This window comes from Ostrea edulis, chromosome 6 (assembly GCF_947568905.1).
Source record: "Ostrea edulis chromosome 6, xbOstEdul1.1, whole genome shotgun sequence".
Lineage (NCBI taxonomy): Eukaryota > Metazoa > Mollusca > Bivalvia > Ostreida > Ostreidae > Ostrea > Ostrea edulis.
The window spans coordinates 17,227,492-17,251,299 of NC_079169.1; the positions used below are offsets into that span (position 1 = coordinate 17,227,492).

General features: G+C 34.9%; 1 protein-coding gene across 2 annotated transcripts in view; it reads right to left on the reverse strand.

Moving 5' to 3' along the window:
- Positions 1 to 23,808, reverse strand: part of LOC125646862 (xanthine dehydrogenase-like) — a 63,945-nt gene that overhangs the window by 18,895 nt on the left and 21,242 nt on the right. For both annotated transcript variants that reach the window (XM_048873437.2, XM_048873438.2), the window contains exons 9-24: positions 23,308 to 23,454; positions 21,354 to 21,456; positions 20,923 to 21,065; positions 19,063 to 19,173; positions 18,547 to 18,613; positions 18,244 to 18,347; positions 16,229 to 16,387; positions 13,854 to 13,976; positions 12,028 to 12,114; positions 11,886 to 11,943; positions 7,789 to 7,938; positions 7,084 to 7,163; positions 5,871 to 5,980; positions 5,539 to 5,643; positions 4,334 to 4,412; positions 3,703 to 3,817 (exon numbers count right to left, since the gene is read on the reverse strand). In XM_048873437.2, coding sequence (XP_048729394.2) covers positions 3,703 to 3,817; positions 4,334 to 4,412; positions 5,539 to 5,643; positions 5,871 to 5,980; positions 7,084 to 7,163; positions 7,789 to 7,938; positions 11,886 to 11,943; positions 12,028 to 12,114; positions 13,854 to 13,976; positions 16,229 to 16,387; positions 18,244 to 18,347; positions 18,547 to 18,613; positions 19,063 to 19,173; positions 20,923 to 21,065; positions 21,354 to 21,456; positions 23,308 to 23,454 — 1,741 coding nt within the window. The remainder of the gene's footprint in view (positions 1 to 3,702; positions 3,818 to 4,333; positions 4,413 to 5,538; positions 5,644 to 5,870; positions 5,981 to 7,083; positions 7,164 to 7,788; positions 7,939 to 11,885; positions 11,944 to 12,027; positions 12,115 to 13,853; positions 13,977 to 16,228; positions 16,388 to 18,243; positions 18,348 to 18,546; positions 18,614 to 19,062; positions 19,174 to 20,922; positions 21,066 to 21,353; positions 21,457 to 23,307; positions 23,455 to 23,808) is intronic.

Genomic DNA, 23,808 nt, shown 5'->3' on the forward strand with positions numbered 1-23,808 from the left:
TAGATCTGATAGTATGTATATAGGTAAAATAGATATGATAGTATGTATAGATAAGATAGATCTGATAGTATGTATAGATAAGATAGATCTGATAGTATGTATATAGATAAGATAGATCTGATAGTATGTATAGGTAAGATAGATCTGATAGTATGTATATAGATAAGATAGATCTGATAGTATGTATATAGGTAAAATAGATCTGATAGTATGTATATAGATAAGATAGATCTGATAGTATGTATATAGATAAGATAGATCTGATAGTATGTATAGATAAGATAGATCTGATAGTATGTATATAGGTAAGATAGATCTGATAGTATGTATATAGATAAGATAGATCTGATAGTATGTATATAGATAAGATAGATCTGATAGTATGTATAGATAAGATAGATCTGATAGTATGTATAGGTAAGATAGATCTGATAGTATGTATATAGATAAGATAGATCTGATAGTATGTATAGATAAGATAGATCTGATAGTATGTATATAGGTAAGATAGATCTGATAGTATGTATATAGATAAGATAGATCTGATAGTATGTATAGATAAGATAGATCTGATAGTATGTATATAGATAAGATAGATCTGATAGTATGTATAGATAAGATAGATCTGATAGTACGTATAGGTAAGATAGATCTGATAGTATGTATATAGGTAAAATAGATCTGATAGTATGTATATAGATAAGATAGATCTGATAGTATGTATATAGATAAGATAGATCTGATAGTATGTATATAGATAAGATAGATCTGATAGTATGTATAGGTAAGATAGATCTGATAGTATGTATATAGATAAGATAGATCTGATAGTATGTATATAGGTAAGATAGATCTGATAGTATGTATATAGGTAAGATAGATCTGATAGTATGTATAGATAAGATAGATCTGATAGTATGTATATAGATAAGATAGATCTGATAGTATGTATAGATAAGATAGATCTGATAGTATGTATATAGATAAGATAGATCTGATAGTATGTATAGATAAGATAGATCTGATAGTATGTATATAGATAAGATAGATCTGATAGTATGTATATAGATAAGATAGATCTGATAGTATGTATATAGATAAGATAGATCTGATAGTATGTATAGATAAGATAGATCTGATAGTATGTATAGATAAGATAGATCTGATAGTATGTATATAGATAAGATAGATCTGATAGTATGTATAGGTAAGATAGATCTGATAGTATGTATATAGATAAGATAGATCTGATAGTATGTATAGATAAGATAGATCTGATAGTATGTATATAGATAAGATAGATCTGATAGTATGTATAGGTAAGATAGATCTGATAGTATGTATAGATAAGATAGATCTGATAGTATGTATAGATAAGATAGATCTGATAGTATGTATATAGATAAGATAGATCTGATAGTATGTATATAGATAAGATAGATCTGATAGTATGTATATAGATAAGATATATCTGATAGTATGTATAGGTAAGATAGATCTGATAGTATGTATATAGATAAGATAGATCTGATAGTATGTATAGATAAGATAGATCTGATAGTATGTATATAGGTAAGATAGATCTGATAGTATGTATAGATAAGATAGATCTGATAGTATGTATATAGATAAGATAGATCTGATAGTATGTATAGATAAGATAGATCTGATAGTATGTATATAGATAAGATAGATCTGATAGTATGTATAGATAAGATAGATCTGATAGTATGTATATAGATAAGATAGATCTGATAGTATGTAATATAGATAAGATAGATCTGATAGTATGTATAGGTAAGATAGATCTGATAGTATGTATAGGTAAGATAGATCTGATAGTATGTATATAGGTAAGATAGATCTGATAGTATGTATAGGTAAGATAGATCTGATAGTACAGTGGAACCCCGTTATTACGTTTTCCATTTTGTCACGATAAAATAACGTAATACCGGGGGCAACGTAATAAACGTTCCCAGTTAAATCCATTAAAAATATCATTTGGAAATTGTATATCGTCCGTTGGTACTCCGTGAAGGGGTGTGTGAATATATCTTTACTGTTTCTTTGTTTAAAAGACTATGATACTTTGTTTTATTTACATCTTATCTTTAATGTCCGTAATTCTTCATGTTCTTATCCCTTTTCTTTATTTCGGTGTAGGATACATAAGGATGTTTTGATAAACGTTGCTTTTTCTGCATTCGTTTGGACCGCCATTTTGTTCAACTTTAAAACAATGCGTTCATGTAAATTTCTCTCAATAACTCGTTCCGGTTCGTATTCAACATTCGTATTAAAAAATAACAAAACATAGTTTTTATTAAGTTCTCTAATTACACAATACACAACACAATAAAAAAAATCCCACCCAAAAAAACAACAAAACGCACACGATACCCAACACTTGCACACTTCTCACCAACGATAAACATGCACGGAGAACAATTTAAGTGCAATCCACATAAAAAAAATATATAATGAATCACGAAGATTTCATTTATAACGCTAAATGATGGCACTAAAATCACGTGCGCATCAAGAGATTTTAAAATATTCACTGAGGTAAATGCCGTGCACAAATCGGCCGATAGATTGGTGTATGTATGGACGAGATTTACGAACACCCAAGCTGCATGTCCAAACAACGAACAATTTTTTTAATTGAACACCTTTAGTCACCTATGTCCAAGCAGTTAACCAAGTGGTTGTAATATTGCTACGATAAATCTTGTCTTTCTTGTTTGGTACCAAAGCTGTCCGTGAATAGAGTTTTAATAGCGAAGGTAATCACACAATGCTGAACACGCAGGTAGTTGAGAAATTATTTCTTTGATTATCAAAATATGAAAAATGAAGTAAATTTCATAGAGTACAATTTCTAAATAAACATTATTTAATTGTTTATCACTGGCTTCTATACGGGGTATTCACCTGTATTGATGTCGCTAGATCTATCGAAGCGTGATCAGTCAAGCGTCTCTAATCCCCAAACAGACCAGGAAATTTATGTGGTGACTGCCTCAGGCAGTCAAGGTGTGGATGGCTTATTATTTTGAGAATCACTATTGAATAATTAGGGGTTTATTACGTTTTTGTCGGAATATTTACAACGTAATACCGAGTCCCGGCATTTTAGGACAACGTAATAACGAGGTCTATTTTATATAGGTTTGTTAAGAAATGGTTTTGTGCTTTGAAATTCCAACGTAATATGCGGACTAACGTAATAAAGGGGGAACGTAATAACGGGGTTCCACTGTATGTATATAGGTAAGATAGATCTGATAGTATGTATAGGTAAAATAGATCTGATAGTATGTATATAGGTAAAATAGATCTGATAGTATGTATAGATAAAATAGATCTGATAGTATGTATATAGGTAAGATAGATCTGATAGTATGTATATAGGTAAAATAGGTATGATAGAATGTATAGGTAAATTTTATGAATATTAGAAGTGTAGTATATATATGAAAGGAGAAAATCTTTGGCTGGACTGGGAATGAAACCCGTGATCCCTGCATTACTAGTCAGGTGCTCTAACCACTGTACTGTTCAGACCGATATTCACAGTCCATATAGCCCTAACTACTACAGAAGCAATAAGAAATTTGGAGAGCTCTGTAAATTTTGGGAATGATTTATCCTAACATATGAAACATTAATGTACAAATGAGTTGTCCTATCACTAACCATTGTCCATTCCTATAGCAAAACCTGCTAGACTGTTATCAGCAGGGCTGATGCCACAATCAGAATAATAGGTCATCTTTACACCCTCCAACATTCCATCTGATGAAAGACCAATCTATCAAAATTCAAAACATGTCTTAAAAAGTGAGGGGAAAAAAATTTCTGGTGAGAAGTACACTAAGACACCTGAATTAAAAATTCACATCGTGGGGATGGGTAATTGTTCAGTTTGTTACATATAAAACATTAATTAAACCTTAATTAAAAATTCACATTGTGGTGATGGGTAATTGTTCAGTTTGTTACATATAAAACATTAATTAACACCTGAATTAAAAATTCACATTGTGGTGATGGGTAATTGTTCAGTTTGTTACATATAAAACATTAATTAACACCTTAATTAAAAATTCACATTGTGGTGATGGGTAATTTTTCAGTTTGTTACATATAAAACATTAATTCCTATCTGCATTGTTGTGAAAAATGAAGCGTCACAGACTCTACATTCTTGTCATTGAATGGATTTTAGGATAAGCATTACAAAAACTTTTGACAGTAAATTATCTACATGTGGCACATAAATGCATGTAGTACTTTACAAGGCACGGACAAAGATCGAGATATATACCGTGTAATCAGCCATCCATGGAAATCGTTTACCCAGCATCTTCATGTTCACGTGGAAGTCAACATTCAGGCGAACTGGTCTGCAACAGAAATAATTACAAAATGAGCGTATAGAAAACTACATTATAAAACTATAGTCTTATAAATCTATGATTAGTTGCTTATCTTTGAAAGTCGGTATTTATGAACCAATACTGTATTTACATTTACCAACATTTTGTCATGGTTTCAAAGTATTTATTTAATGATAAAAGCATTGACTTTTCAACTTACCCTAAAAATCCTAAATGGTTTCAAAGAAACAAGTTAGATTACACATTGCAAATAAGATGGGAAAATGTCTAGCTTTTCAGTATCCCTAAGGATTCACAATTTTAAAAAAAGCTTATAGCGAAGTGCCTGGGACGAATAACTCTGATTTGTCATAAACCTAATTCATTATATCCAATAAGTTCTTCACGTGTTTTACAATTACAAGGCATGAAAATTAAGACACTGTATGTGTGAATTCATTATAAGTGTGTTCACTGTAACTGTGTTTTACTGTATGTGTGAATTCATTATAAGTGTGTTCACTGTAACTGTATTTTACTGTAAAGCATGAATTCATTATAATCGTGTTCACTGTAACTGTGTTTTACTGTAAGTGTGAATTCATTATAAGAGTGTTCACTGCAACTGTGTTTTACTGTAAGAGTGAATTCTTTATAAGTGTGTTCACTGTAACTGTGTTTTACTGTAAGTGTGAATTCATTATAAGTGTGTTAACTGTAACCGTGTTTTACTGTAAGCGTGAATTCTTTATAAGTGTGTTCGCTGTAACCTTGTTTTACTGTATTTGTGAATTCATTATAAGAGTGTTCACTGCAACTGTGTTTTACTGTAAGAGTGAATTCATTATAAGTGTGTTCACTGTAACTGTGTTTTACTGTAAGTTTAATTCATTATAAGTGTGTTCACTGTAACTGTTTTTTTACTGTAAGCATGAATTTATTATAAGTGTGTTCACTGTAACTGTAAAACTGTAAGTGTGAATTCATTATAAGTGTGTTCACTATAACCATGTTTTTCTGTAAATGTACAGGAATAAAGAATGGCTTTGCTAATAGTAAAAATTACCCCAAACCTCCATTCCTCACCAGTATATATTTCTGTCATACAGAGAATCTACATGTTTATTTCTAAAAAAAAACAACTAATTGCTACCTTTTCACGGCATTCGCAGCAAGGGCACACGCAGCAGCCACTGGAAAGTTACGGGTTATCTTGCTTCCATAGGCTCCTCCTAGTCGTCGAACACTGACAGTGATGCTGCAATGTTATAAAGATTTACCATTAACAGACTAAACACTGACAGTGATGCTGCAATGTTATAAAGATTTACCATTAACAGACTAAACACTGACAATGATGTTGTAATGTTATAAAGATTTACCATTAGCTGCACACTAAACATACAGAATAAAATTCCCACAATTCCATACACATACAAGAAATTATTGACGTCTTTTAGTGAGACATAATCATCTTTTTCTAACCTGCTGTCAGGCACACCCAACACCATTGCGATGGCCTTTTGGGTTCCATCTACCCACTGAGTGGAGGAATACACTTCAAATCCATCTTCTGTCGGGTTACAGATGGAGATCTAGTAGGCAAAATGTATATAATATATACGTAGTATATCTACACAATACAAAACATTTCAAAAAATATCATTAAATGTAGAAAATAAGAAAATAACATTACACCACGATATATATAAATATAAATATATATATATATTTAAGAAATGAACAGCACTTTTGAGCTGTTCATGGTCAGTATGAACGGATTTGGATTTGAGGCAAATTCTGTGAATCGCGCTAGCGATTCACAGAGAATTTGCCTCAAATCCAAATCCGTTCATATTGACCATGAACAGCTCTAAAGTGCTGTTAATTTCTTATATTTATATTCATTTACTAAATCACCGTTTGTTTACATTGCTTCTATTTTGTTGCATAAAACGAACTCCTAACCTCTGTCACAGTAGTATTGTGACGTACGTCAACACATAGATATGACATCATACTTCCTCTCACCCTGCCTTTTATCAACATTGCACGGTACACTACATTTTGGAGCTAGGAAACCGCAAGATTGGGATGATAATCCACGTAAGTTCACAATCTTAATCCGAGGTGTGACTTGCGAGATCTTTGTAACACATGTTGTATTTTTTCAAATCATTACGCTCTCTCAGTCGCATGCTTTAAGCTAGTTCATAATCTGTTCATAGTCAATATGAACGGATTGTGTCGCGTGCTGAAATTGGTTGGTTCATAAAGGAAAATGCGATTTGTAATATAAATATATATATATATATATATCAGCACGTGATTTTCCAGTTAGGTTCCATGTGTCGGTAGAATGACAGTTTTCTGACAATGAAATGGGACAATAAATACGAATTGTTTCTGTAAAATTCACTATCACAAAATAGTCAACGTTAACTAAAATTTTGTAAATGCAAATGGAGGTAATTCTGCATGCAGCATTGTTAGAATACAAACGAGATGTGTCAGTATGACACAATGAATAACAACTTCTCCCTTAAAACAACAACAAAAACCAAAGGTAACATATTATCAAACCAAACAAGGTATATCTTTCTCTCCAGTCTCTCCAGTTTTCAAATTTCAAAATACCAAATTCATCAAAAGTATAGACTAAAGTAGACTTGGTGTTCACTGAAATAAACAATCTAACCTGTGTCTCCATGGACATGTGGTACTGTGTTCCACACTTAATTCTACCAGTGACCTTGACAGCAGATTTAGCGATTGCACCTGTAACAGTGTTACAAAATATACAAAAAACATCTCAAAAATATACATGTATGCCCACTGAATTCATTTATTCATTCAATTTCATGTTTGCAGTAAAATTGTAAGAAGTCAAATTTGGATATACTTGTACATGTATTCTCATTGATAAATGATGAAAATCCGACACCTGTGCAATCTATTTCACTGAGCATTCCGACCTTACCCTGGGGTACTTTCAATTATCATTCTCAATTTCCTATCTTCATTGTTCTTACAGTATTTATTCCAACAAAAACTTTTCTCCCAGAGCGGATTAAACAGGTCTCACAGCAATATCAAACTAGTTCAGAGTTTTTAAATCTATCCTTGTGAGCTAAACATAATGATAATTGTACCATTCCGAACAATCAAATGTTCTATATATATATTCCTGCTGGTCCTACAGAAGTTTTAGTGGACAAAACCATTGGACCAGCAGTTTTCAATAACCCTCATAATTTAAACAAATTCTGAGAAACTTGTACATAGGATTTCTCTGAAACTTTATAATGTTATACATGTATCAGCAATTCATAAATATCATGAATGGCACTGTTTTGAAATCTCTTTTACTCTTGACGAAACGCAAACAAAAGACAAAAACTACCTTCTGCATCTCCCAGTTTGAATTCATCTGCCACCTTGGGAAATATTGAATTCTTTGCAATGGCTTCCTCCATGGTTAGAATGGGGGGTTGGATGTCTGTGTAGGTGACCTTGACTTTCCTTGCAGCGGAACCAGCAGCACCTGAATTCTCTAAATGTTCAAAATTAATTAAAAGTTACTAATTAAATTAAATGCTTTTTTAAGAGATATACTGTAAAACATGATCGAACAGGTTAATAACGAATTCATGCTTACGGTGTATTGATTTTCATTCCCTGGGCACTAGTTTGAAAGATGTTTGGAAAATAAAACTAAATCTAATATTGACACAATGAAATGAAAGAGTCAATGAAAATGAAAAGGTACCTCAAGATGTTATCACTTGTTTCACCCACTTCCATACATAGTAAACAATTCACACATGCTCACCATTTTTTATTTTAAGAAATATCTACTTCTAATATTACCTCAATGATTAAATAAAAAAACTTGTACACTGCTGATATTTCAGGGTTTAATGGTGTTAATCTTATAAAACTATCAGACCTGAAACGACCTCAAAAGAATTTTTTGACTAAATGCAGATAACGTCTGTAGATATTTTTGTGTGAACTTTATGTCACGTAACTGTACATGTTTTAATTTATTCTCAACACCAATTCATTCTCTGCATTGTAAAATGGTAAAATCATTTCAAAATAAACAAGAGGTACTGTGGGCAATGCTCACTAAGAATACCCCCCGCTTACTCCAATCTCCCAAAGGGTGTTGTTAATAGGTATAAATTACCTCTTTCCTGAGTGTAAAAATATGGTATGCCTTTGTAGAAGAAAATGGAAGATACAGACCGAAAACAAATCCATGGTATAAACCTATAATTTTGACCTTGAGATCAAAGGTCAAGGTCATAAAGAGGTCATGAATGTACATGACACAGCCTCATAGTGATACACCCATGTCTTATGGTATGACTATGTCAAAACCCTATAATCAATTTTGGCCTTGGGGTCAAAGTTCAAGGTCATATAGAGGTCATGAAGGTAACCGACACATCGTCTTATGGTGATACACTCATGTGTCAAATATGGTATGCCTATGTCAAAAAACAAAGAAGTCATGGCCCTGACACGAATCCATTGTAAAAACCTTAATTTTGACCTTGAGGTCAAGGTTATATAGTGGTCATGAAGGTACATGACACGACGTCTCATGGTGATACATTCATGTGTCAAATATGGTATGCCTCTGTCAAAGAACAAAGAAGTCATGGCCCTGACACGAATCCATTGTAAAAACATTTAATTTTGACCTTGAGGTCAAGGTTATATAGTGGTCATGAAGGTACATGACACATCGTCTCATGGTGATACACTCATGTGTCAAATATGATATGCCTATGTCAAAGAACAAAGAAGTTATGGCCCAGACACGAATCCATTGTAAAAAACCTTTAATTTTGACCCTGAGGTCAAGGGTCAAGGTCATATAGAGGTCATGAAGGTACTCGACACATCGTCTCATGGTGATCCACCTGTGTGCCAAATATGGTATGCCTAAGTCAAAGAACAAAGAAGTTATGGCCCTGACACGAATCTGCAGACAGACAGACGGACAGACAGTGATTCCTATATACCCCCCAGAACTTCGTTCGGGGGGTATAATTATTTGGGGAAAAAATCCACTTCAGCAAGGAAATTTAATCTCTCACACACCTACATATGCATATATCTACATTTCCAATGTTTTTGCTTATAATATCGATACAAATTGTGAGGATAAGCATTTCACAAATGCACTGCATTAGTAAACAATGCACATATGAATACAGAACTACTTGAAAAATACAGTAACTCTGTTTCAACCCCTGGAAATTACACCAGAAATGAAAGTAGAGAGTAAATAAAAGTAATAAACTTGAAAATACATGAGGATATGAACTGCAACACACTTTCATGAAGCGCTAACACGCTGCATGAAGAGTATCGGCATGAAGTGGTGCAGTTCATACCCTGATGTATTTTCAGTGCCAAAAATGCAAAAAGTGTCTGAATAGCTGAATTTGAAACTGAGGCCAAATCATTTGTTCTAATCTGAGCCCAAAGGATCCCGTTCTTGACCCAAACCATTCTTCATCTTCAATTGTGGTGTTTTCGATAATAAATTTTTTATTCTCATCAAGAACCTTTTTGTTTAAACCACTCAGTGTTCATTCCCCAATTAAAAGTGTTCACTTCACAACCACTCAGTGTTCATTCCCCAATTAAAAGTGTTCACTTCACAACCACTCAGTGTTCATTCCCCAATTAAAAGTGTTCATTTCACAACCACTCAGTGTTCATTCCTCAATTAAAAGTGTTCACTTCACAACCACTCAGTGTTCATTCCTCAATTAAAAGTGTTCGCTTCACAACCACTCAGTGTTCATTCCCCAATTAAAAGTGTTCACTTCACAACCACTCAGTGTTCATTCCCCAATTAAATGTGTTTGCTTCACAACCACTCAGTGTTCATTCCCCAATTAAAAGTGTTCACTTCACAACCACTCAGTGTTCATTCCCCAATTAAAAGTGTTCACTTCACAACCACTCAGTGTTCATTCCTCAATTAAAAGTGTTCACTTCACAACCACTCAGTGTTCATTCCTCAATTAAAAGTGTTCACTTCACAACCACTCAGTGTTCATTCCTCAATTAAAAGTGTTCATTCCCCAATTAAAAGTGTTCGCTTCACAACCACTCAATGTTCATTCCTCAATTAAAAGTGTTCGCTTCACAACCACTCAGTGTTCATTCCCCAATTAAAAGTGTTCACTTCACAACCACTCAGTGTTCATTCCCCAATTAAATGTGTTTGCTTCACAACCACTCAGTGTTCATTCCCCAATTAAAAGTGTTCACTTCACAACCACTCAGTGTTCATTCCCCAATTAAAAGTGTTCACTTCACAACCACTCAGTGTTCATTCCTCAATTAAAAGTGTTCACTTCACAACCACTCAGTGTTCATTCCTCAATTAAAAGTGTTCACTTCACAACCACTCAGTGTTCATTCCTCAATTAAAAGTGTTCATTCCCCAATTAAAAGTGTTCGCTTCACAACCACTCAATGTTCATTCCTCAATTAAAAGTGTTCACTTCACAACCACTCAGTGTTCATTCCCCAATTAAAAGTGTTCACTTCACAACCACTCAGTGTTCATTCCCCAATTAAATGTGTTTGCTTCACAACCACTCAGTGTTCATTCCCCAATTAAAAGTGTTCACTTCACAACCACTCAGTGTTCATTCCCCAATTAAAAGTGTTCACTTCACAACCACTCAGTGTTCATTCCTCAATTAAAAGTGTTCACTTCACAACCACTCAGTGTTCATTCCTCAATTAAAAGTGTTCACTTCACAACCACTCAGTGTTCATTCCTCAATTAAAAGTGTTCATTCCCCAATTAAAAGTGTTCGCTTCACAACCACTCAATGTTCATTCCTCAATTAAAAGTGTTCACTTCACAACCACTCAGTGTTCATTCCCCAATTAAAAGTGTTCACTTCACAACCACTCAGTGTTCATTCCCCAATTAAAAGTGTTCACTTCACAACCACTCAGTGTTCATTCCTCAATTAAAAGTGTTCACTTCACAACCACTCAGTGTTCATTCCTCAATTAAAAGTGTTCATTCCCCAATTAAAAGTGTTCGCTTCACAACCACTCAATGTTTCACTGGTGTAGTAGAGCACTTCAGCATCCAAACCATCTCAACAAGAAATGTAAATATTTTCTCCCAATGACCTTGGACATCGTCCAAATGATCTTATAGGGGGGGGGGGGGGGGGTGGGGGGGGGGGGGTCCTGGGAGTGTGAGAGGTGTAATCATGTCACTCGTAACCTTACAGGCATGGATCCAGAAATGGGCAATGGAAATGCAGACCCTCCAGAGATGGTCAAAAATACATACATGCACTTTTGTCTATTCACTATGCATATTCAGCTGTAAAATAGAATTTTAAATATTAAACTCCAAGTATAGATTGGAGCCCCTCCTGGAAAAATTTCTGGATCCACACAAGCTAAACATTCAGTGACTAACTGTATAAGAATAGAAACCTGCTACAATGATTCCTATTGGCTGATTGTAAAATTCTACTTTGTCACTGGCCAAGACCTGCAATAAAGAGAAAGTGTATAAAATATCACGAATAAATCACTAATAGTCGAGTTTCAGTACACTGTGTGGTCACAATTTTACCTCTTCAGATGGAATTGGTGGGGGTGATATATTGTTGACTCCAGGAATGTCTTTGGCTGCAATAAACTTAAGAAATCCTGGCACTGTCTGAAACAAAATAAATGTAGACCTAATGAAAGTATATCATCATACTTTCATGTAAAATACTTGAATCTAATTGGACAAGAGACAGTTGAAAAAACAAAATGTTTCCCTCTGAGAATAGAATGTACGCACTCCAGGGTGATAGTATCTAGCAACGGGTAACATTACTTGACAACAGGTGATGTTACAAAAATTATCACATGCATCAATTTTATGCAAGTACGGTTCACCGTAGATTGTTAGACGACGTCATTTGAGCGTTTGTAATCAATGCGAATACCTGCATTGATATACAAAACATTGCATGACAGTGATTGACCAAATGTCACCAGACTTAAGTCTGTAGTATGTAGTCGAGGGTAACATTGAATATTTCCACCCCTCGAAAAACCATTGTCAACCTCGGCTAAACCTCAGTTAACAATAGTTCTCTCAGGGTAAAAATTTTGAATGTTACCCTCAACTACATGCAATTTTTATATAATACACAATTCTCATTTACAGAGTTCAACAGCTGTGTCTTATGCAGGTTATCCTTAAAAATCAATTAGGTGCCACAAAAGTTTTATTAAGCTGCCCATCCGTCTGTGGCTTGTAAGATTGGTTACAACATTTGTTTTATTAAGCTGCCTATCCGTCTGTGGCTTGTAAGATTGGTTACATTTGTTTTATTAAGCTGCCCATCTGTCTGTGGCTTGTAAGATTGGTTACAACATTTGTTTTATTAAGCTGCCTATCCGTCTGTGGCTTGTAAGATTGGTTACAACATTTGTTTTATTAAGCTGCCCATCCGTCTGTGGCTTGTAAGATTGGTTACAACATTTGTTTTATAATGAAACCTTCTGTGGCTTGTAATATTGGTTACAACATTTGTTTTACAATGAAACCTTCTGTGGCTTGTAATATTGGTTACAACATTTGTTGTACAATGAAACCTGTCTACTTAATCCAACATGCAGTGAGAGACAAATTTTGTGTTAGATTAGAAAAGTTGTTGGATTACAATTGACAGTGACTTTTCATTCATGTATCAAAACCTTTGACTTGAAAGAACCGTTTGATCCATGTATGGAAAACCTTTACAATGACAGAAACTTTTGCTTTGAGTGTCCAGGTAGCATAATGGTTAATGCACTCGCTTCTCACTGCTGCGACCTGATCAGCAGTGGGTTTCCTCCCGAAAAAATGACCTTCTAGCACCAACATTAGTGCAAGTCAGTAGATAGCTAGTATATAGTTAAAATGATCATTGTTGTTTGTATGTCTGAATTCAAAATTAAAGATTATTAAATATTGATATATGGACCAAATACTTTACATTAACAGCAATTGTTGATCCATGTATTAAAACCTTGACACCGACAGTAACCATGGAGACAGTAACCATGGAGCTATATGAGAGCGGGCATTATCAATATTAAGAGGCGGGTCATTCTTGTGACAGGGCCTAGAGCTGTCAATATTAAGAGGCGGGTCATTCTTGTGACAGGGCCTAGAGCTGTCAATATTAAGAGGCGGGTCATTCTTGTGACAGGGCCTACAGCTGTCACTTTTCACAACTTTCTGCTTGTCATTATTCTCCCAAAACCTTAACATTGCCTGAATTTAGTTTCAAGAACATTGGCTTTATCAAAGGTGGTAATAGAATTTTTAACCATATAAAAAAGGGCATTCAAGCTTCAAAACATTCTCAAAGATTTCATTAGATGTCTTAATATATCAGTCAACTGAAATATGATTACCGAGGCAGCAGATGCGTCAATACTCTGAATTTTGGCGTTGGCTTCTGTACTCAGGATAAACTCAGCATAACACTCTCCTGGTTGTCCAGCAATGTCATTGATATAAACTGCTCTCCCAGAGGCCTGTTGAAAAAGTCACACATAGTATTAAAAGCAATTTTTAAAATCTATTAAGAGAATGGCAAAAGCAGCTTTATTTATGAATTCAAAATCTTTACTTTTTATCCCATATTTTTATTGATCATGACACAAATACCGTCACAGAATTACATATATTTTGTATGCTATCACACAATTACATATAGTTTGTATGCTACAGTCACAGAATTACAGATATTTTGTATGCTACCACACAATTACATATATTTTGTACATGTATGTAGCTTACTAGGAAAAATGCATGCAGCACCTCCTTACATCAACCATTCTTGGCATTAGCATTTTAACTGGTTTAAAAATCAATCATAACACAGGGTATATTTCATTATTTAAAATAAGATGCTAAATGGTACTGTATATTTTGGTATAGACACATCACATTTGAGAATTAACCCCCCCCCCCCCCCCCCCCCCCCCCATTCTCCAAGATCAGGAAAACTAAACTATACCTATCATAAATAATGATGATGAATATTCAACCACAAAATCAAATTCCCAAAAACTGCATCATATGTTATTTTATCTTAAACCACAAAAAATGACTCCATTAATGCCATTGCTGTGCAGGTTTAGTTTGGTAGCCACTGGGCCATTAAATTCTGAAATTTAGTAGCCCATGTCAAACATTCGATGAATGCGCAAGTTCACAAAGACAAATGTGTATATCAAGTGTTATATAAAAAAAAAAGAGCATGTAATGTTATCAAGAATTAAGCCCCAAATCAGTCAATTACTGTAGAAACAAAAAATGAGTCTAAAGAGTAGATTGTATGGAGAATATTACATGTTAAAATCCATATCGTATGTCATATCAGCCCGAGTGGCTCCATATCAGCCCGAGTGGCCCCATATCAGTCCGAGTGGCCCCATATCAGCCCGAGTGGCCCCATATCAGTCCGAGTGACCACATATCAGCCCGAGTGGCCCCATATCAGCCCGAGGGCCAAAGGCCTAAGAGTTAAACTGCATTTTGTCATACTTATTGATAAAATTAATGTTGCATACACTGAGTACAGTGTTTTTGAGGAGGGGGGGGGAATCTAATATGGGAATTGTGGTATTCTTTTTATTAAATGCAGGTTAATTTAATGCATTTCAAAAGATGAATTAAGGACTATTTCATACATTGACAAGTTATATGGTAAAATCCTTGATATGTTGATTAACTACTTTAAAAACTTTGATACATATATATTATTACTACAGTAACTTGATCCAAAGAGTTGGATCACGTCGAGTTGACAGGCGCGGATCATCAGATCACACGAGACGCAAAGCGTAGAGTTTGATCTGATGATCCGCACCTGTCAACGAAACGTGATCCAACTCTTCGGATCAAGTTACTGTAGTAATGATAAATTTATTATACATGTATAACCCCTTTTGCATTTTAAATCAACATTTATAAGATACTAAATGCAATCCAAATTATCAAAAATACAGACATACAGTGAAATTATGTTTTGTGTATGCAGTTTTGTTTGTAACACGGCCAATATCTTAAGCAAGAAATGATGCATTGATGCAATGTGATGTTATTAGTTTCAGAGGATACTGATACAGAATCAGAAAACCACAGTGTGGTTATCCGGAAAACCGGATCACACTCTGTGAAATCCACAGTATCAAAGAACAATGCATTGATGGGTATATAATAAAAGGATTTACTATAATGGTTAAAACTTGATTAACAACAGTAAAAACTTAATTTGATACATTAATCAACTATTGTAAAAACTTTGAAACATCGTTTTACTACTGACAGTAAAACCCTTGGTACTTTGATTTACCACGGTTAAAGCTTTGATACACTGATTATTATGAGGGAATAGGTACATTGTAATTACTGGATTGATATGCATGCCAGTCTGATATGTGATACGGGTTTTTGGACCAGTCGTTGATAGTGGCTATTGTGACGTCATCCGTATCATGCAGTGCCAAATCTCTCAGGTTTTATTTCATGCATTAGAGAGACATAAACAAAAACCCAGATTGATGAGTGATTCAAAACAACATTCACAGTTTTGATTAATAATGTAATATATCATAAAAGTGGTACCCCCCTCACCAATTATACTTTCCACCTGGAAAACCAGCTGGCTGGATCTGAAAGTCCAGATAATATGTAGTTTCCTTTTTGATAAACAAGCAGTACTAAACTATACAGAACATGATGTTACAAGGTATAATACAATTCGTAGGGCAGCTTTTACCTGGTTAATGGCCTCGACTTTCGTCATCGGTTCAGTTAGTGGCCATTCAATGGGTTTTGTGTCGTATGACTGTTGTCCTGACGATAGAGGCCTGGCGAGGGGAAGAGCTCCACTCCTGAATGGTGAGGCAGCCTTGTTTCCCACGACATCTAACACAAACTGTCAAAAATATAACAATGTGTAAAAAAAAAACAAATTACCAGACTGACCAACTGATACAAACTATCAAACTGTTGTTATAGAGACAATGTTGACCACCCATACAAACTATCAAACTGTTGTTATAGAGACAATGTTGACCACCCATACAAACTATCAAACTGTTGTTGTAGAGACAATGTTGATCACCCATACAAACTATCAAACTGTTGTTGTAGAGACAATGTTGATCACCCATACAAACTATCAAAACTGTTGTTATAGAGACAATGTTGACCACCCATACAAACTATCAAAATTGTTGTTATAGAGACAATGTTGATCACCCATACAAACTATCAAAACTGTTGTTATAGAGACAATGTTGATCACCCATACAAACTATCAAACTGTTGTTATAGAGACAATGTTGATCACCCATACAAACTATCAAACTGTTGTTATAGAGACAATGTTGACCACCCATACAAACTATCAAAACTGTTGTTATAGAGACAATGTTGATCACCCATACAAACTATCAAACTGTTGTTATAGAGACAATGTTGATCACCCATACAAACTATCAAACTGTTGTTATAGAGACAATGTTGACCACCCATACAAACTATCAAAACTGTTGTTATAGAGACAATGTTGATCACCCATACAAACTATCAAACTGTTGTTATAGAGACAATGTTGATCACCCATACATAGTATTACACAGGAAACAGTCACATAGTATTACACAGGAAACAGTCACATAGTATTACACAGGAAACACTCACATAGTATTACACAGGAAACAGTCACATAGTATTACACAGGACACAGTCACATAGTATTACACAGGAAACAGTCACATAGTATTACACATGAAACAGTCACATAGTATTACACAGGAAACAGGAAACTCTCCTGGGGCTGCTTGACTTTCAAAACAACAACATGAAGAATTCCTCTTCCAAATGATGCTTCAATATGTTCATCCATGAACGTACATTATACCATACAGCCAACTGTGTCTTACATTCAATTAAAATCTAACGTTGAATTAAGGAGGTACTCTATATCGTGATAATGGCTGACTTTCTTTTAAAACATGGATGAAAATATAAATATCAGCAATATTTGTCTATTCTTTTAAAAAAAAATTATTGCCTCACTGAGTAGCTCAGTAGGTTAGCACGTCGACCGCTGAACTGTAGATTGCAGGTTCGAGTCCAGCAGGGGTTTTAAATTGCTTTCAGATTGCTTTCTACTATAATTGCATTTTTTGACTAAATAAAGTAAATTTTGAAAGTTTTCAATTTCAAAATATTGTTGTACATATCCTCCACTTTTCATCCAAATGAAATTTCTCTGGTGTAGCATTCCTCTTTAACAGCAATCAAACTTATACATTATTTTAACATTAAAATTCACGTTAATTTAACATAACATGACCTTAATGTTGGATCATTGTGAACAGATGACTTTAAATACTTAACATTAAATGAGCTAGTGTATAATGCTCAGTCAATACACCCCCCCCCCCAAACTCAGCAGTAAATTAATACATCCTCCCTAAAACTCAGCAGTAAATTAATACACCCTCCCCCAAACTCAGCAGTAAATTAATACACCCTCCCCCAAACTCAGCAGTAAATTAATACATCCTCCCCCAAACTCAGCAGTAAATTAATACACCCTCCCCCAAACTCAGCAGTAAATTAATACACACTCCCCCAAACTCAGCAGTAAATTAACACACACTCCCCCAAACTCAGCAGTAAATTAATACACCCTCCCCCAAACTCAGCAGTAAATTAATACACCCTCCCCCAAACTCAGCAGTAATTTAGGAATGGATAACAAAATCAACCAGTACCTACCCTGTAAAACAGCCCCATGGCAACATTCTTTCTGAAGCTAGCCGAGGTTAAAACTGGGTCACTGTCATCAGGAACCACTTCCTGGGCCAACATAGTCAGAGCACCTGCTCAAAGTCATCATACATTCAAAACCACAGTCTTCAATATAGTACATGTATTACTTGCAATAAGAAAAGTATGAGGTTGTTTTATTTAGCTTTAATAAGCTAAAATATCTTATATTCAACAAAATTTTAGCATAAGCATGAATTTTTGGCTCTGAATTATGATAAATACTGGGACCAATGAATTCCTATTTTGTACCTTTTAATGTACTGGGATCACCAAGAGCTTTTCCTACCAGGAATTCTTCAGTCTTTGTGGCATGCACCTTACAGGGATACACAACACTACATATATACCATCATGTATATCATCATGTGTGTCATCATGTGTATCATCGTGTGTCATCATGTGTGTCATCATGTGTATCATCATGTGTGTCATCATATGTGTCATCATGTATATCATCATGTGTGTCATCATATGTGTCATCATGCATGTCATCATGTGTATCATCATGCATGTCATCATGTGTATCATCATGTGTCATCATGTGTATCATCATGCGTGTCATCATGTGTATCATCGTGTGTCATCATGTGTGTCATCATGTGTATCATCATGCATGTCATCATGTGTGTCATCATGTGTATCATCATGCATGTCATCATGTGTGTCATCGTGTGTATCATCGTGTGTATCATCATGTATACCCTCATCAACCACTGCAGTTTATGCATCATAATTAGTACAGAAAGAAATCCAATTCTGACTTACAAATGTTTTGCTTATTCCTCCAAATACAATCGTTGGCTTGCTCTTCACTTGATAGTTTTGGTTTACATCAATGTCAAAATTCATCCCAGCATTAATGTCTGAATGGGCATTCTGTTCACAGAAAAGAAGATGAATTACAGACAGGCTAATTTTGTTATCATTGTTTAACAGACAGGTTTATTTTGTTATCATTGTTTATGATGAATTACAGACAGGCTTATTTTGTTATCATTGTTTAACAGACAGGCTTATTTTGTTATCATTATTTAACAGACAGGCTTATTTTGTTATCATTGTTTAACAGACAGGCTTATTTTGTTATCATTGTTTATGTTTGCTTATGAAGATCTACATTGCGGAGTCAACATATATGGCATTACTTTTTTTCCAATCCTAGATATTGGTAAAGTTATAAGGTAGATAACTCTGACCTGGTTATGTTTGTTGACTGTATAAGGTAGATAACTCTGACCTAGTTATGTTTGTTGACTGTATAAGGTAGATAACTCTGACCTGGTTGTGTTTGTTGACTGTATAAGGTAGATAACTCTGACCTGGTTGTGTTTGTTGACTGTATAAGGTAGATAACTCTGACCTGGTTGTGTTTGTTGACTATAAGGTAGATATCTCTGACCTGGTTGTGTTTGTTGACTGTATAAGGTATATAAATCTGACCTGGTTGTGTTTGTTGACTGTATAAGGTAGATAACTCTGACCTGGCTGTGCTTGTTTATTGTATAAGGTAGATAACTCTGATCTGGTTGTGTTTTTTGACTTTGTTTAAGGTAGATAACTCTGACCTGGTTGTGCTTGTTTATTGTATAAGGTAGATAACTCTGATCTGGTTGTGTTTTTTGACTTTGTATAAGGTAGATAACTCTGACCTGGTTATGTTTGTTGACTGTATAAGGTAGATAACTCTGACCTGGTTGTGTTTGTTGACTGTATAAGGTAGATAACTCTGACCTGGTTGTGCTTGTTTATTGTATAAGGTAGATAACTCTGACCTGGTTGTGTTTGTTGACTGTATAAGGTAGATAACTCTGACCTGGTTGTGTTTGTTGACTATAAGGTAGATAACTCTGACCTGGTTGTGTTTGTTGACTGTATAAGGTAGATAACTCTGACCTGGTTATGTTTGTTGACTGTATAAGGTAGATAACTCTGACCTGGCTGTGTTTGTTGAGTGTATAAGGTAGATAACTCTGACCTGGTTGTGTTTGTTGACTATAAGGTAGATAACTCTGACCTGGTTGTGTTTGTTGACTATAAGGTAGATAACTCTGACCTGGTTGTGTTTGTTGACTGCATAAGGTAGATAACTCTGACCTGGTTATGTTTGTTGACTGTATAAGGTTGATAACTCTGACCTGGCTGTGTTTGTTGACTGTATAAGGTAGATAACTCTGACCTGGTTGTGTTTGTTGAGTGTATAAGGTAGATAACTCTGACCTGGTTGTGTTTGTTGACTGTATAAGGTAGATAACTCTGACCTGGTTGTGTTTGTTGACTGTATAAGGTAGATAACTCTGACCTGGTTGTGTTTGTTGACTATAAGGTAGATAACTCTGACCTGGTTGTGTTTGTTGAGTGTATAAGGTAGATAACTCTGACCTGGTTGTGTTTGTTGACTGTATAAGGTAGATAACTCTGACCTGGTTATGTTTGTTGACTGTATAAGGTAGATAACTCTGACCTGGTTATGTTTGTTGACTGTATAAGGTAGATAACTCTGACCTGGTTGTGTTTGTTGACTGTATAAGGTAGATAACTCTGACCTGGTTGTGTTTGTTGACTGTATAAGGTAGATAACTCTGACCTGGTTGTGTTTGTTGACTGTATAAGGTAGATAACTCTGACCTGGTTGCGTTTGTTGACTTTGTAGATCCTGATGTGATGACTGTCTGGTATGGAGTTCAAGAACATGGCTACAATGACGTTATCTGTCATGTCTTGACTCAGGAACTGGGAGATAGGAATAATCTTTGTCTCACCATTCACAACTGCAGTCAGAAATAAAATCAACTGTAGGCATTTAAAATCAAAGATTTAAAAACTTTCTTAAGGTAACTCCACCCTCATTTGACTTATCAATATTAATGGTTAAAAGTAGAAAAGCTATTTCATTCAATCCATAACCATAGAAAATGTTTGTGTTGCCAACTTTTTCAAAGATGTCAGACATTACATAAACAGAAGTAGAAGTCAACATCAGAAATCGCACATTCACATTCAATAGCATATTAAAAATATATATTAAAATCTGGTTTAAATGACAAAATTTATGTTACCAATATTTAGCTGAGCCCCGATGGTTTCCAGCATGGTATATACATCTGACTGAAACTCTGGGTGTTGGTGTTTTAACATCAGATTTCCAGCCCAAGTGCCCAGCTAATTGTTGAAAACAAACATGAAAGGCCTATGGGCCACTTTGCTCACCTGCCTTTGCCAAAAGAGACATGGTGTGAACTTCACACTTTCACTACCTAAGGTCTCTCTTGCATATGAACCCCTCCATTGTGGTTCCACCTAGTCCACAGGGGTATGGACAAACTTTAACCTAAATTAACTATATGAGGATGCTTGCATATTATCTAATAAATTGTTTCTTTTTTGATTCTTACTGAAACATCTTTTCAAGATTTGATGTTGTTTTTTTTTTAGGTATTCGACAGATTCGGCCACACAAGTCCACTGGGCATCCCAGACCAGATGTGTTGATAGCAATTAACTGCAAGCTTATCAAACCCTTTCATCTACCACAAAGATAATTTTGCAGTATATTTTTTTATCTATTTTTACTTATGAGTCAATAATTACTTGAACGATATAAATGAACATCTATAAATAATAAATTCATATGAGTCAAATCGTATCCCAAAGAAAGTATCACCAAAAATTATGATAAAACTTTCCGAAGAAAAATAATTATAGGTAGAGGCAATTAAAGCCTTCTTTGCTTATAATGATTAGGATTGGGACCCAGAAAAGGGAGAAGTTCAGGTAGTAGCAGCACCAGTTTCCATGACTACCATTCTAATTCTTCTTCAAGCAACAGACTGTCTAGATTGAATCTGTCAGCCATATGTTCTTCCTGAGAACATCAGACAGTAAACCCAAAAACGGCATCCTGCACCCAGCAAGAAATGATGGCTATCATGTCCTCAAACTAATGATTATGGGTCAGATCAATAAATCAGATAATTATTTCAAATTAAATTAAATGATTTAAAGAAACGAATATTTATATATTTATTTCATTGTGTATTGCAATTAGTGCCTAGGTAGAGCCCAGCAACACCAGATAAATAACATCCCTTTTGATTATGTCCCGCCTACTTTTTCAGTAACGGTACAGTCACTATAATACGCAAGATCGCGACTACTTTTTCCATCTTGGTTTTAAATTTTACTTTCCCCTTTCAAGGTCTCGCAAGACCCGAGTATGCAAGAATTTGGGCATGTTGGTAAACAATACCAGTTCTGCAACTTTTGTCGTGATCGATTTGATTTTAACAATGGTGCACTATCATTGCATTGCAGTAGACTGTAGTAATGATTCAAGAAAGAAACATAATACCCAGAAATATCCACAAAAGATAGATTTTAATGGAAATGTGGTGGATTTTTTCCCACTGCTGTCAGCCAGGAAATTCCCAAAGCTGATAAGAACTTGCGTCAAAATATATAGCTTCACGAGCCAAATTCAGGAGTTCATTTTTCCTGTATCCAGACGTTTTTACACACCTTTCATTTAAAAATACTTTTAATTGTGGAAAGCACAGGGTTAAATCGTCTTCTGATGCCATGTTTTAATAAACAAAAAATGCCCAAGATCGACGCGCTTTTCCAGACTTCTTTGCAAGAGAGTTCCACTAACTCAGTATTTACGATCTTGCGTATTGGTATTTAAAAATATTTAAATGTTCATTACACTAGAGGAACGGAGCTTCCATACAAATTTAAAAGGGGCATGACCTCCCTTTTGAACAAACTTGATACCAAAGAATCCTTTGTGGTAAGTTTGGTTGAAAGTGGAAGAAGTCGAAAATGTGGAAAGTTTCTGATGCCTACAGACACAATTTGATCATAATAACTCACCTGAGCTCAGGCAAGCTTAAAACTAGTGTACAAGTATGTGTAATATGTATCACAGTTAATATGAGTCTATTCAAAATTGTTTTCATACACATGTGTGTATTTACTTTGACACCATTGAAACTTAAAGCTTGATGAACTTACATTTCTGACAGATGAGGTTGCTACATTGGAAAGGATCTTGCACATCTCCTTAAAGTATCCAAACTGTGGTTCATTTGATCCTCGGTATAAAACATCCGTTAGCTGAGTCAGAGACAGATTGGCACCCAAAACAATGGTAGGATCAAACTAGAGTTAATAGAAAATTGTTAATAATGGGATGTTTCCAAAGTCAATGATACAGTGGCGGATCCAGGGGGGAGTGTCTTGGAGTTAGAACACAAACACATACCCTTTTCATCAGAAAATTTGTTTAAAAAAGGTAAAAATAACACGTTTTGAGGGTGGACACCCCCCCCCCCCCCCCCTTTGATGACCAAAATTAATGGTACCTCCCCCCCCCCCTCCCCCCCGTTTAAAAAATTCCTGGATCCACTCCTGTGGTATTAGCACAATACTATATGTATTAGGTAATTGTGGCTAAATATAGCTACTTATGTTGATCATGCATTCAAACAGATTTAATAAAAAAAAAATTCAATC